A 15,198-nucleotide genomic window follows, 5' to 3' on the forward strand; every position below is an offset into this window, starting at 1 on the left:
AAATGTCTAAAGACTTTTGTTACAATACTGCATCTAATAATCCAGATTTAAGAACTCTCAATTTCACATTAAATTGGTAGAAAAAAGAAAAATCAAGGAAACAGAAAACACTCATACTTACTTCATAGGATTGTTTTCTGGCAGATAGTATATCAAGTCTCTCATGGTCATTTTAGAACGATCTGGTGGAGAACGTCCCTCAATTATTGGAGGCTTCTGTTTCAACTGTTTCCACATAACAAGATAAAAATACCCTTAAATTCACAATGAAAGTACTTTTCTATTTCACAAATGAATATTTTTATTTATTTACAGAACACCCCATTCAAGAAGGTTTGCTGTTCCCCCCCCCAACGTTATCTTAAAAGTCAGAGAGAACACCTCTGACTTAAGTAACTTACCCTCTCAAGAGAAATTTAATACTTGGCACTAGTGAAAAGTTATTAAAAATTACAGACTTTGGTCAACAATCAAGTTGAAAAGATATGAGGAACCCCAAATACCCAGCTTTTAAATCATATTTTCCAATTGTATTACCAACCGTGAAACTTAAAACCGCAGGTCTCATGCAAAAAAGGCTTATGGGGCTAAACAAAACACATATATAATTCCTGTATTATGAGGGAATACAATTCTACTACTGCTTATAAACAAACTACATACACTTGTAAGAACACAGACTGTTAGCAGCAGGCAACTAATGAGCATCAGAAAACACCTCTGCAATGAGACAGTTAGGTGCATCACACATTTGCCCTTCACAGATGAGCACTACAGAACACAGAGGCCTACCATCCGTTCTTTCTTCAGCTCTTCTTTAAGCATTTCTCTTAACTTCTGTGCTTTGAGGACCCTTTCACGGTCAGAACAGACTCGTTTCTCTTTTAAACGAGCAGGTTTCACAGGTAACTTCTCCTCCTGTGTTCCTGATCTTTCCTGTGTTGGTCTCTCCTTGAGTGGGGAAGGTACATTTTTCCGCAAGGTATCATCATTTCTTTGAGCAGTTACATCTATAGTTTGCTCTTCATTTGCTGATTTTTTCAGTGGGGAATTCTGTCGCACTTTTGGTACAGGTATTTTCTTTTTGGGCAGCATAGGAGACTCTAAAGAGCTTTCAGAATTACTGTCCTCTGATGGAGAGGAATCCTTCTGAAGTGAAGCATTGCCTCCAGGAGCCTGTGATGCTTGCCCCAGTGGTTTTGATGCTAAACGCTGAGCAGATGAAGGTCCAGCTCTAGGTTTCAGATTGGGCACAGTGGAAATACGTCTTCTTCTCTGCACAGGCATCTCTGCAGGTTTACTAGCTTCTCCAGCACCATTCGATCTATCAGCCTTGTCATCACTGAAAAATTTAAAGGAGTATTCTGAAATACTTTACAGTGACAGACTCTTACTTTCAGTATATATTTATGCACCAATCAGTATGAATGTAGTGCTAGAGAGAAAAACAGTTACATAGAAGCCACAACACTAGAACCAGCCTGTAGCTGGTACTTCCTCATAAACTTGCTGGCTACAAGCACCGGTATATTATTTTCTAATATTAATTATTAATGTTACTGTTACAAGCTAGTTGTCTAGTAATGCTAAACTCACATGTTCCCATCCAACCCAGCCTGCTTTTTGAAATGCTGTCTACTCCCACCAGAGGATGCCAAACATCATAGTACATACTAAGAGTAAATGATAAAGCTATACACAGGTAATTTGATGACTTTTACAACTATCTATCTGAACATTCTTCATATACATTTATAAAAACATGACACGTAAACTGAATGCAAGAAAAAAAAAAAAACAAAACCCTTCACCAGTCACAGAATCATAGAATAGTTAGGGCTGGAAAGGACCTTTTAAGATCATCACGTTCCAATCCCCCTGCCCTGGGCAGAGACACGTCACCCCAGACCATGTCAACCAAGCCTCTCTTCAACTGGCCTTGAACATTGCCAGGGATGGAGCATTTCACAGCTTCCTTGGGCGACGCATTCCAGTGCCTCACCACCCTAACAGTAAAGAACTTCCTCCTTATATCCAATCAAAACTTCCTCTGTTTAAGTTTTAACCTGTTACCTCTTGTCCTATCACTACAGTCCCTAATGAATAGTCCCTCCCCAGCATCCCTGTAGGCCCCCTTCAGATACTGAAAGGCTGCTATGAGGTCTCCACGCAGCCTTCTCTTCTCCAGGCTGAACAGTCCCAACTTTCTCAGCCTGTCTTCATATGGGAGGTGCTCCAGTCCCCTGATCATCCTCGTGGCCCTCCTCTGGACTTGTTCTAACAGTTCCATGTCCTTTTTATGTGGAGGACACCAGAACTGCACACAATACTCCAGGTGAGGTCTCACGAGAGCAGAGGGGCAGGATCATCTCCTTTTGCCTGCTGGTCACACTCCTTTTGATGCAGCCCAGGATACATTTGGCTTTCTGGGCTGCTAGCCCACACTGAAGCCAGCTCATGTTTAGTTTCTCATGGACCAACACCCCCAAGTCCTTCTCACAGGGCTGCTCTGAATCTCTTCTCTGCCCAACCTGTAGCTGTGCCTGGGATTGCTCTGACCCAGGTGTAGGACCTTGCACTTGGCATGGTTAAACTTCATGAGGTTGCCATCAGCCCACATCACAAGCGTGTCCAGGTCCCTCTGGATGGCTTTCCTTCCCTCTAGCGTATCAACAGAACCACACACCTTGGTGTCATCAGCAAACTTGCTGAGGGCACACTCAATCCCACTGTCCATGTCACTGACAAAGATGTTGAACAAGATCAGTCCCACCACTGACACCTGAGGGACACCACTCATTAATGGTCTCCAGCTGGACATTGAGCCATTGACCACAACTCTTTGCATGTGCCCATCCAGCCAGTTCTTTATCCACCGAATGGTCCACCTATCAAACTGATGTCTCTCCAATTTAGAGACAAGGATGTCATGTGGGACAGTGTCAAATGCTTTGCACAGTTCCAGGTAGATGACATCAACTGCTCCACCGCTGTCCATCAGTTCTGTGGCCACATCATAGAAGGCCACCAAATTGGTCAGGCAGGATTTCCCCTCAGTAAAGCCATGCTGGCTGTCACCAAGCACCTTGTTGTTTTTCACATGCCTTAGCATGCCCTCCAGGAGAATCTGCTTCAAGATTTTGCCAAGAACAAAGGTAAGACTGACTGGTCTGTAGTTCCCTGGGTCATCCATTTTCCCCTTCTTGAAAATGGGGGTTATATTTCCCTTATTCCTGACTGCCACGATTTTTCAAATATGATGGCCAGTGGCTTAGCAACTTCATTCGCCAGCTCCTTCAGGACCCGCAAATGGATTTCATCAGGTCCCATGGACTTCTGCATGTTCAGGTTCTTAAGATGGTCTCAAACCAGACCCTCTTCTGCAGTGGGCCTAGGGTCTTAATTCTCACAGTCCTGCATCTGTCTTGCAAGACCTGGGTGGTGTGGTCAGAGCCTTTGCCAGTGAAGACCAAGGCAGAGAAGTCATTAAGAACCGCAGCGTTCTCCAAATCCTGTGTAGCCAGTTCTCCTGGTAGCTTCCACAGAGGGTATACATTGTCCCTAGTCTGTCTTTCATTTGCAATGTACCTATAGAATCCCTTCCTGTTATCCTTAACATCCCTAGACTGTCCCCCATCGCTGCTCTCCCTTTAACCCTGACCCACAAACTCTCTATTAACTGATCACCTGTCCCCAGACAGAGTTCCATACTCTCCAGCCTATCCCTAACATAAACATAGAAACATAGAATCATAGAATAGTTAGGGTTGGAAAGGACCTCAAGATCATGTAGTTCCAACCCTCCTGCCATGGGCAGGGACACCTCACACTAAACCATATCACCCAACGCTTCATCCAACCTGGCCCTGAACACTGCCAAGGATGGAGCATTCACTACCTCCCTGGGCAACCCATTCCAGTACCTCACCACCCTAACAGTAAAGAATTTCTTCCTCAGATCCAGTATAAACCTCTGCTGTTTAAGTTTCAACCTGCTACCCCTTGCCCTATCACTACAGTCCCTAATGAATAGTCCCTCCCCAGCATCCCTATAGCCCCCCTTCAGATACTGAAAGGCTGCTATGAGGTCTCCATGCAGCCTTCTCTTCTCCAGGCTGAACAGTCCCAACTTTCTCAGCCTGTCTTCATATGGGAGGGGCTCCAGTCCCCTGATCATCCTCGTGGCCCTCCTCTGGACTTGTTCCAACAGTTCCATGTCCTTTTTATGTTGAGGACACCAGAACTGCACACAATGCTCCAAGTGAGGTCTCACAAGAGCATCAACTCCCCTTCTGAGTCTGCAGAGCCCATCTTTTCTAAAGAGCCTGTTACCTTCCATTCCAACACTCCAGTCATAGGAGCCATCCCACCATGTTTCTGTGATGCCTATTATATCATATCCCCCTAGACGTGCACACATCTCTAATTCCTCTTGTTTGTTCCCCATGCCACGGGCATTTGTATAGAGGCATCTGAGCTGAGCCGCAGATGAAGCCGGCTCATTGGCTGGAGTGGCTGGAATGTCTCTGCACTGTTCCAAGCATTTATTATATGTGCTGGCAACTGACTGGGTCTGTTGGGATAAAATGATGCCCCCCTCCTCTAACACATCTAGTTTAAAGCATTCTTGACCAGCCTGGCAAGCCTCCTACCAAAACCGCTCTTCCCCTTCATTGTCAGACCAGCTCCACTAGCCCTCAGTAGACCTGGCCTTTCAGATTGAGTCCCATGTTCTAGATACCCAAACCCCTGACTATGGCACCCCCTTTATAACCATTTATTAACCTAGCCAATCCTCCTAGCCTTTGGAAGGTCCTCCCCTTTATCCTGGAGAATGGATGAAAAGACAATCCTGAGCTCCAGAGTCCCTAGCCACCTCTCCCAGGGCTCTGTAATCCTCCTTTATGTGCTCCAGGCTACTGCTATCTATATCCCTAGCACCCACATGGATGACTAGAAGTGGGCAATAGTCAGTGGGACTTACTATAGCAGGCAGCATCTCTGCAACATCCCTGATCTGAGCTCCTGTTAGGTAAAACACCTCCCTTGAGACTCAGTCAGGCTGACAGGTGGGTGCCTCTGTGCCTTTCAAAGTAGAGACCACTACAACCCACCGTTTTTTCCTGGCAGCATCAGTAGAGATCATCTTTACTGGTGCATCAGTCAGTCATTCATGTTGCAAGTGTGTTTCCTCATTAGCCCCCTGCAGAACTGCAGAGTGGTTCTGGGTGGGGACATAAGATTTAGGAGGAAGCCCCTTGCTTGTAAGGGGCTCTTCCTCCTTTTTTTGTTGGCTTTTTTTTTTTGTTGCTGTTTCCCAGTTTCCTGGGTTAGCAGCCGAGCTGCAGTGGACACTTGAGGTCCCTGCACAGTTTGGTCCTGGAGCAAGCATTCCTGCTTCCTCTCAGCTTCCCTGACATCTTGCAGCCTATTGACAGCGTCCCGTAGCTCAGCCACCTGCTGCAGGAGGACCTCCACCAGGAAGCACCGAGTGCAGCCCTGCCCATTCTGCACCTTTCCCTCACCAGACCAGTGCAGGCACTCTCTACACTCCGAGGTCTGCACTGCAGCCTCCCCTCTCATCAGCTCTGTCTGGGTGCCTACGCTGGCCACGGCCGGGGCAGCCACAGCAGCGCTCCCAGACCGGGCCCTGGGCATAAAGTGAGTGCTCACCATCCCGCTCGCCTGCTCTCGCGAACAGCCGCAACACGCCCTATTCCCCGCGCTCCCTGGGGCGGGTTTATAACCACTCAGGGCTGGTACCGCTCCTCCTGGCACCGCCCCCTGCGAGTCAGCTGAGCTGCTGCTACGCTGCTGGTTATGCGTAACTACATCAGAAATAGCATTTTAAAGGCAAAAAAGTTCAGCTTTCCTGGAAAGCTTTCTTAAATATTTTCCATCCCTTATGCAGAAATCATTTTCAAAGTGCAAGCTGATTCGGAGAAAACTCCATGAACAAACTCGCCAACAGAGTTTCAAGTTGACAAGCAGGTATTCTTTATTGCGGCGCCGGGAGACACGGGGGATAGCTTCTCCTAACGTGTGTCCCCGTATTGCTCTAAAGGCCATCCTTATATAGTCACTGGGAATATTACATCATTTCCAGAAAGTTTCCCGCATTCATACAAAAATGTGATGGTCGTTCCCAGCTTAATTAACATTACAGACATAGCAATCATCCTGTTCTTTTACTTATCAATAGGTTTTAACTGCTGCCATCCCGGCCATCAGCTAGTCCCAGGTGCTACCAACCCCCTGGTCGTTTTCCATTCTGTTTTTGTCACACCTTTTGTATTGAGGTTCTGAGGACCTGAAACTGCCTTCAGGCAAAACGGTTACTTTTCATTACAAAGCCAAACTTATCATTACTTTAGAACTTATTACATTTTGTGCCTCCTTGTTTCAAAGCACAGCTGCCAACCATTACAATTTGCCTGTATCTGCAGACTCCTGCAGTGTTTGGCTCTCCGGCTGTTGCTTACAGTAAGGCAGCACAGAATCATAATTGAGTCATAAAGAGTTCTTTTTAATTTTACACTGGAACTATGCTTTGCACCTAAAGACAACCACACCCACGGTTCACTTAGCTGTCATCAAGGAGAGTCACAAGAAAATGCCTTGGAAGGAATAGAAGAGCATAAACCCGCAGAAAAACTTTCCCAGATCCTCTCCAGCTACTGTCTACTACTCAGACAAATGTTGCAGATGATAATTTTTGTATTTAACAGCCTCTCTTAAATGGCTGAATCAATTTGTCCTACACTGTGAGTTAATATACATTTTTAGTGCACAGAACATCCCTCAGCAAGTTCAGCAGCCTCACTACCTGGTTGGTGCCTGTCTTGAATAAGATCCTCACAGGTTCCATTCAATATTGTCTTTTTCTATGGCAAGAGACAGTGGAAGGCAATTCTTTGTTCATCTTTTCCACACCACTTGTGTTTTGTTGAGTTTTAAATTAGACTGCCACACCAGACTTCTGTACAGTTAAATACAATTTAGCAGATATACAAAGATACAGGAAATAACTGCATTTTTATGCTCAGAGAATTTTCACTTGCCTGATAATCAACAAAACACATTAGCCATTCAGAAAACAAAACAAAGTGATACTACAAACACAGGATTGAGCAGCTATGAATGAACACCTTAGGCTGGAACGATAAATACACAAGATACTCTCACATTCAACTTCACTTTTCATGCAGACTACACACAAACACATTGTGCAGTATGTCACCAATTACTGCTCCCAGGAAACCAAATTGTGTGACCTTCAAATACACTCCTTCTTAACCTTCAGACACAAGCAGGTGGTCAGTCTTTAAAATGCACTACCTAGAGACAGCTCCCAAAAAAAAAACAACTATTATTGCCTACTCTGTGATAAATCCCTGGGCCTGATTTCTCCTATTTGGTTGCTACATGCCTTCAAAAGCAACCAAAAACTAAGAACCAGCTCTACAGTACAGTTTAGGGTGACCAGAGGCAAGAAGGCAACAGCTCTCATCTGTGCATTTTCTACTTGCTCCCAGGACTAAAAGTTCCCCTGAGACTCTCACAACAGTTTTATGCTGATCATTACGTTCTCTGCCCAGCTGAGCTGTGAAACCCACCACAGCATTCCAACGTGTCTCTTCTTGTAAGTACGTAATTTTTCCAAACCTGCACTTTGCCCCAGAAACTGCTTCCCAGCCATATCCCATATATTTCTCCGCACTGGCAAGCTGAAAAGGTTTGTACTCTATGTTCAGTATGAAAAATTTTCATCACAAACTATCTTAAGTTTTTTATAACTGCTCCACTTTTTCTTTAAAATGGGTGGAGGCACACCTAGATATTTTCCACATTTATTGAGTAAAATATTTTGCAAGCCTGTTATTTATATGGCAAAGGTCTACTTTTTAAGCCATGTGAACAGATCCCTTAGAATATTCTTCCTCTCAGAACAGCACTGATGTCTAGTTTTGGAATTTACAAGTAATTTACTCTGAAACACACAAGTCTTTAATAAATCTGCTGAATCTGCAACAGTACCACACAACTAAAAAATAACAATTATAACTTAATTTAAGAAAAATGTATCAAGTAACAAAAGATCCAATAACCTGATTTCTGCAACACATAAATTTTGTAAATAAAAACTGAAAGAAAAATATCCTTATACACAACACAAGTTTAAGCATAAAAGATGTAAAATGTATTTAAGTATAAGAAATGTAAAGTACAAGCTGAATAAAAGGCAGCATGTGTCTACTAAAGATATGCCATGCTAGTTAGTCTGAACCAGAATTTTTAGTCACAGAAGACTGTAAGATGACCTTGTATTATACCATTCAGGATGACTTTCAACCAAAATAATAGAGGTATTCAAGCAGAATGCAAAACCAGCTAGATAAAAGAAGTGAGGTTATTCTGGAAAGCAGTTACCAAACTGGGGAAATGTCCTGAGGAACTGGTCTATACTGCTTTTGATGGGGTAGTTATTTTTTTCACAGTACATTTCAGCTGTTGCTGAGCAGTGCTTATACAGAGCCAAGGCCTTTTCTCACATTGCTCTACCAGCAGTAAGGCTGGGGATGCACAAGGAGTTGGAAGAGGACACAGCCAGGACAGCTGACCCCAACTGACCCAAGGGATATCCCATACCATATGGTGTCATGCTCAACATAAAAGCTGTGGAAGAAAATAGGGGAGATGTTTGCAGTGATGGCTTTGTCTTCCCAAGTAACTACTATATGCATGAAGCCCCGCTTTCCCGGAGATGGCAAGAGGTGAATGAATTCCTGATTTTGCTTTGCTTATAGAAGAGGCCTTTGCCTTATCTATTAACATCTCAGCCAACAAATTTTTGGCACATTTGCCTTTAGGTTCTCTGCCCATCCCAGCAAGCAAGCAAGCAAGCAGCAGTGTGTGGGCCTTTAGGGGGTTAGCCCACAACAGGGCAGTGCTGAAGGACTGACTGATCTTAGAATCAACTTTACCATGCATTTCAACTGCAATAGAAAGCACTTTAAAAAATAAACCAAAGTGTAAAAGGCAGAGAGTTCTCCCTTGCTAATGCATGAAGAAGTGAAGGCAAAACAGGAAGCGCTCTAAGGATGCAAAATCAAATAATTCAGTTATGGAATGCTTTTTTTTTTTTCTTCTTTGCCGTACACAACAAACTGGAGCTCCCAGCTACTGCACTGACATTAAAATGAGTATTGAAACACACTAGTCCCCTCCTTTGACGTCTTAACTTACATATTGTTTCAAGCCCCTAGAGTGGAACTGCAGTAAAGAAACGCAGGTTTTGCTTAGGTTGCAAATGCGTCAGACACCCAGAAGTTGTTGTCCGATTGCAGTCACCAGGCACCAAACAGGGCGCAGCGCTGCACCTCTATTTCAGGAGTTTTCAAGGGGAGACAACGCCAAATCAAAGCAGGTGTTACCCGGAGGCGATGAGTCGCTACGACGAGCGTTACCGGAGCGACAGCCACCGCTATATTCCAAGAGCACCGGGGAAGGGTCCTCCCCCTCCCCAGACCCGTCCCGCTCCCGCGGATAAGCAGGCGGCCTCTGGCAGCGACCCAGACCGGAACCGCGCGGAGCGGCACGGCACGATCCGGCCCAACCCCACCCCCGAGCCTCCGAGCGGGCCCGAGTTGGCACTCACCTCTCGACCCGCGGAGCGGCCGGCGAGGGCTCGGTCACGGCTTCCGCCACAGCTTCTGCTCCGGCTCCCGGCGGGGAGCCCGAGGCATGAGGCTCCGTGTCTGTCGCGCTGCCGGCAGTGCTGCTGGCGGCGCTGCCGGCGCTCCTGACCCCGGGCCGCACGTTGGGCCGCACATTGAGCCGGGCCCGGCGGAACATGGCGGTGGCGGTGGCGGTCGCAGTGGCGGAGGCGGCGGCGTCAGCGGCTCGCGGCTCGGTAACGCCGCGAGCTCCGCCGTCTCACGGCATGTCACCCGCCTCGCGCCCGGCGAGCCCGGAGCGTCATCATCGCGCGGCGGCAGGAAGAGGAGGGGCGGCAACGGTGCTGGCGGGGACTACGAAGCAGTTTCCTGTTAGGAACGTCTGTGGAGCAGCTTTCCAGGCGTTAGCTGTGCCGACTGTGGCCCCGTCGAAACGAACGAGGCGCGTTCCTGCGGCTGGGAAGAGTTTTCAGTCGGAGGACTTGAGCGGTGCTGATCAACGCGCCCTCGGGCGAGGAAGAGAGGGGGTTTGCTCTCGTCCTGTAGGGCCCGGAGAGGAAGGGGTGCCACAGAAAGCAGCGGAGGGGCGGCTTGGGGGTTATTTAGTTTCGCTTTGTGTGCTTTTATTGTCCTTTTTAACTTTCTGTGGCGATTTGTTGTTGTAGTGAGGTGGGGTCGGTCTCCCGGGTAACAAGCAGTAGGACAAAAAGGGCCTCAAGCAGGGCCAGGGAAGGTTTAGATTGGATGTTAGGAAACATTTATTCACAGAGAGGGTGCTCAGGCATTGGTAGAAGCTGCCCAGGGCAGTGGCGAAATCACGGTCCACGGAAGCTTTCAAAGAGGCCCTCAGTGACATGGCTTAGTGGTGGTCTTGGTAGTCCTGAGTGATTTACAGAATAGAGCTTTATAAAGCAGGTATGTTTATTGAGGCACCAGGTGGGAGGGGGATCGTTCCTCCTGACTCGCACACCGAGAACTGAACAAGCTAGTTATTACACACATACATATTCATCAGATTTCACAAGCATTGGAAGAGATTATAATTAGTTCCAAGAACTCATTAACACTATTCCCCTCCCCTCTACGTCTGTGCACTGCCATCTAGTGGTCTTTGGCCAAGGTCTTCTGGATGAAGTAAGAGGTCTTCCTCACCATGCACTTTTCACCCTTGGCAGTTTCCTCAGCCGGCAACCTCAAGTCTTACAGAGACTACCTGAAACAGGTTCTTGTCAGACATTCGTGTTCTTGAGGGAAAAGGGTCTCTGCTTTCAGCGTGTTTCAGCTACCTATTCTGAGTTATAGTTTAACTGGCAAGAACAGAAACATACCTGTTCTCTATCTTAAGACAATTCATAGTTTGAAGAAAATTCTCAACTCTTTCCTTAGTCTGTTACTATCCCTTGCATAACTGAGGTGATGATAGGACTTGATAGCCTGAGAGGGCTTTTCCATCCTAGTTGATTCTGTGATTCTGCAAGGAAGACATGCAACAAGAGAACCTGTATCTTCTTTCAAACCAGTGTGGGCTTTCCTACAGCTGGCAAGGCCTGGGAAACAGGTAAACAACTGTGAAAGTAAACAGCTAGAGGAGCCTCTCAGGGCTGTGAATTATCCCAAACAAGAATATACAGTTAATTGGTGTTATAAAAATTTTGTCTTAGCCATGATCTAATCCAATTAATTTTATTTACAATTGATTAATATCGAGAGGCAATGAACAAGCAGCGCTGGGTGTGCCTAGGAGTCTCCACTCCACCAAGGATGCACACCGTGATCTTTGGAGTACAGTCTCTTATACTTCTCAGTCTTGGGTTTTAGCCAATCCTGTTGTCTTCTTTACCCGAATGTCGACATGGCCCCTTTCCTTTGTTCTGTTCTTGTTTGCTGGGGTCTTTCTCCGGTGAAGACATTGCTGAACGTTCTTAGTAATGTATTAACAGAAAAAACGCTTACAAGCTTAACCCTAGTCTTAACATTTTGTTCTATACCTTGTATGGTTATTTGCCTAGTACCCAAGTTTGCAACATCCTGTAACAAAATATATCTCTTGGTTATCTAACCTCCTTAAGCCAGTCAAACAGTTAAACAGAAGCACCCTTTGAAAAACAAAGCAATTGATTCGGAGAGATTATCCCCTTTGTTTCTCCTTATTGACAGCAGCACTTATGGTAATCATGGTCACAAAGGAGGGCTGGTTTCACACAAAGTGCAATGGTGACAAGTGTTACCAATGAGTGAGCCAATCTCGTTTCAAAACCAAATTTACAAATTCATAAAATAGAGCAAGTGATAGCAGAAAAAAAAACCACACTGGGTGCACCCCGGACTCTCCGCTCTGCCCAAAACACGCACCCCGGTTCTTTGGGGGGCTGTCCTTTATCCTTCTCGGTTCAAGGCTTCAGCCAATCCCGCTGCCTCCTTTCGCCCAGCTGTTGACGTGGCACTTTTCCATTGCTTCCCTCTGTTGTTAGGGTCTCATCGTCGAGAGGTTTTGAGAAGCTTCCAGAAGCTTCCAGAATCATCTGTTACCAGCACCACCATCACCGGAACCTCTATTCCTTATATGGTGCATGTAACAAGATATATCTTCAAACTACCTAACTCCCCCTCCCTCCACCAGCAGGGTGCACTCTGAACACCAGCTCGATCTTGCTGGCTCCAACCTCAGCACCAGGCTCGGGGCTTCCTCTCCGCCCCCAGTCCCATGCAACAATACAACTGACTTCACCTTTGTAACTCACAAAGTACAGTAATTCCAAAAAAAGGAAATATGGTTCCATACAGTGACACAGAGTGTCTTAGAGTGTAGCAAGCAATATTTCCCTTTAAACCTTTTGATGAACAAACCCCACACATTACAATTTCCCCCTTTTTCTTTTTCATCATTTTTGTTCATCAAATCATTGTAACACATATTGACTTAACAGCAGTGAACTTTCTTGTTCTATAGGTTCGTATTTAGTTCCTATCAGCATCAGGTGAATTGCTTCAAGTCTATTTTGTACAATTTCTAATACATAATCCAAATGTTAATCCCAATATGGTATCAGGGGACCTGCTATTGTTGACAAGGTTGTAAACCAGGGAGATAGACTAAACCGAGATTCATACCAACTGCGTTGTGCCTCTCATTCTTTTCATTAGCCCATGTTTGAGGTATATATGTTATAAGCAGCATAATCAGAATGTCCAGGATGTGCCAAAAAGGGTGCAATCTTTTCAATTTCTTTGTTATTAATAGTTTTGGATTAATTGTACCAATATTATCACTCCAATTAGAACCTTGTGTATATTTTCCATAGGGGACTTTCAGGTCCCTTTGAGCATTGAGGTGGTCCTTCCAGTACTCCCGTGTAGCTCCAATGATAGGAGTCAGTTCTCCACAGTATTTTACCTATCTGGCTCGTCGACTCGGTTGCTTTGAGCCATGAGGGATAACATCTTCTCGGTAGCAGGGGCAGTCTTTAGGAGAGGGGAGTGCTATTTCAGGTGTTTGCTGCCATTTATATAGCTCTCTTACCTGGTTCCTTTATTTTTTAAAGTAACAATTTAATATATTTAACTTATATACATATATAAGCCAATATATTCTATTACCACAGTTCTTGGCACTCCTGCAAACAACTGATTTCACACTAATCTCAAAATGTTATTATTACATATCCCAGTCCCCCCCTGTGTCCATTTAAACCTTCTTGAGGGTGCCTTTCAGATCTCCAGGTGGGCTTACAACTTCCCAAGACTGGTCCCAGCCTCTGATAGGTCCTTCTACATGGCTTGCATGAGTCCAACCCTTCTCTGCTGTCCAGATGGCAGTTTCTGTGGTGAGCAAAACAAAACAGGGTCCCTCCCAGCGAGGGATTAATGGGGATTCCTTCCAAGTTTTAATTAATACCTTATCCCCTGGTTTTATAGAATGAATGTGCATATTTAAAGGAGATCATTGAGATGTCATACCTCGTTTGCCTAACTCCTCCCTTCGTTTGGTTAGATGTATCAGATATGGTTTCAACATTATGTCTTCAATTATTGGATGTTCAACTGGCATTTCTGTATTATAAGGCATACCGTATAACATCTCAAAGGGAGAAACTCCCAAGTTGGACCTGGGTTGTGTTCTGATATTTAACAAAGCTAATGATAGACATTTAGTCCAAGAGAGTTTTGTTTCTATCATGATTTTAGTTAACTGTTTCTTGATTTCTCCATTTATTCTTTCCACCCATCCTGAGCTTTGGGGATGCCAAGGGGTGTGACATTCCCATTTTATGCCCAGTTGATTCATTGTTTCCTTAACTACCTTTGAAGTGAAATGTGGGCCTTTGTCTGAATCTATAACCTCAACAATTCTGTATCTTGGAATTGTAAGTTCTAAACGATTTTTTATCACAGCTCGTGTCATTGCCCGGGAGGTGGGAAATTCCTCTACAAGATGGGTTAGATGATCTACAATCACTAAGAGATATTTGTAGTTACCAATCTTAGGCATTTCAGTAAAATCCATCTGTGTTCACGAAAAGGGTCTTGTGGCTAACTTGTGACCTCCTGGAACTGTTTTTCATTGATGTTGTTTATCTTTTGATAAGTTAAGCAAGACCATATCATTTTGTTGTATCATATGTTCCTATACACATATATTGCAGGGCTAATTGGTGATGGCTCCACCCGAGTCCACGAGGAACTCAATTTGTTGCCAGGGACCCACAAGTTTATCAAGGGCTCTTTGGTCTCTCCAGTCCCCAGCAAATAGAGCCCCTGACCTCCTCAGTCCTCCTTCCACATTTTCTCATATTCTGGCCTCTGGGGACTGAGTCTCTTACACCTTGCATTATTATAGTCCTCAGATCTTGCATACGACCCCTGTGTATTTCGTTTTCATTATTCCAGTTAGGTCTCTGTAGAGGCCATTTTATATCGGTTGTGAGACCCTGTTGGTGGTGTTGGTCCCATGTTCTCGTACCAGCTCTCCTGATCATATCCCTCTCTTCGGCTGTAAACAAAGTCCACAGTAGAGCTTGCAACTCCTCCTAAGTATATATGCTCGGTCTTAGGAATTCATCTACTCTCTCTGCAACCCCCAGGGGATCTTCCACCAAATTCCCCATTTCTCACATTTCCTGAAACCTGCTGGATTTAAGGGTACTAAAACATATCCCATTTCTGGGTGTGCCCCTCCCATTGATATTTCCCTTAAGGGATATAGTGGGGCTTCAGTCTGTTTCTTGCTTTTACTTTGTGTGACCGGTCCCTTGGTCTCAAGAGTATCAGGAGGTGTGCCTTCGGGTCCCTCGGAATATTAGAGGGGTTCTTGGGTGGAGGTGGAAGCAGAGGTGAAGGAGGAGGTATATACGGTGGGGGCGACATAGGAACCTCCTTCTCTGTCCTAGTCTTTTTTCGTCCCCTTTTTCTTTTAAAGGGTATAGATTGACCCGAGTTTCTGGTCCTATCCACAATTGGGCATATTCACTTTCTTCTAAATTAAAAGGCTCTTTTGAATTAACATATATAATCAGGGCCTGAC

At 45.2% G+C, this 15,198-nt stretch overlaps 1 protein-coding gene across 1 annotated transcript in view; it reads right to left on the minus strand.

Annotated features, from left to right (window-relative positions):
- BDP1 (BDP1 general transcription factor IIIB subunit) overlaps positions 1–9,855 on the minus strand; it is a 50,497-nt gene extending 40,642 nt beyond the window's left edge. The window contains exons 1-3 of the mRNA XM_031043590.2: positions 9,659–9,855; positions 794–1,342; positions 122–232 (exon numbers count right to left, since the gene is read on the minus strand). Of these exons, the coding sequence (XP_030899450.2) occupies positions 122–232; positions 794–1,342; positions 9,659–9,855 (857 nt within the window). The remainder of the gene's footprint in view (positions 1–121; positions 233–793; positions 1,343–9,658) is intronic.
- Between the last annotated feature and the right edge of the window lie 5,343 nt (positions 9,856–15,198).

The sequence above is a fragment of the Melopsittacus undulatus genome, chromosome Z (assembly GCF_012275295.1).
Source record: "Melopsittacus undulatus isolate bMelUnd1 chromosome Z, bMelUnd1.mat.Z, whole genome shotgun sequence".
Taxonomy (NCBI): domain Eukaryota; kingdom Metazoa; phylum Chordata; class Aves; order Psittaciformes; family Psittaculidae; genus Melopsittacus; species Melopsittacus undulatus.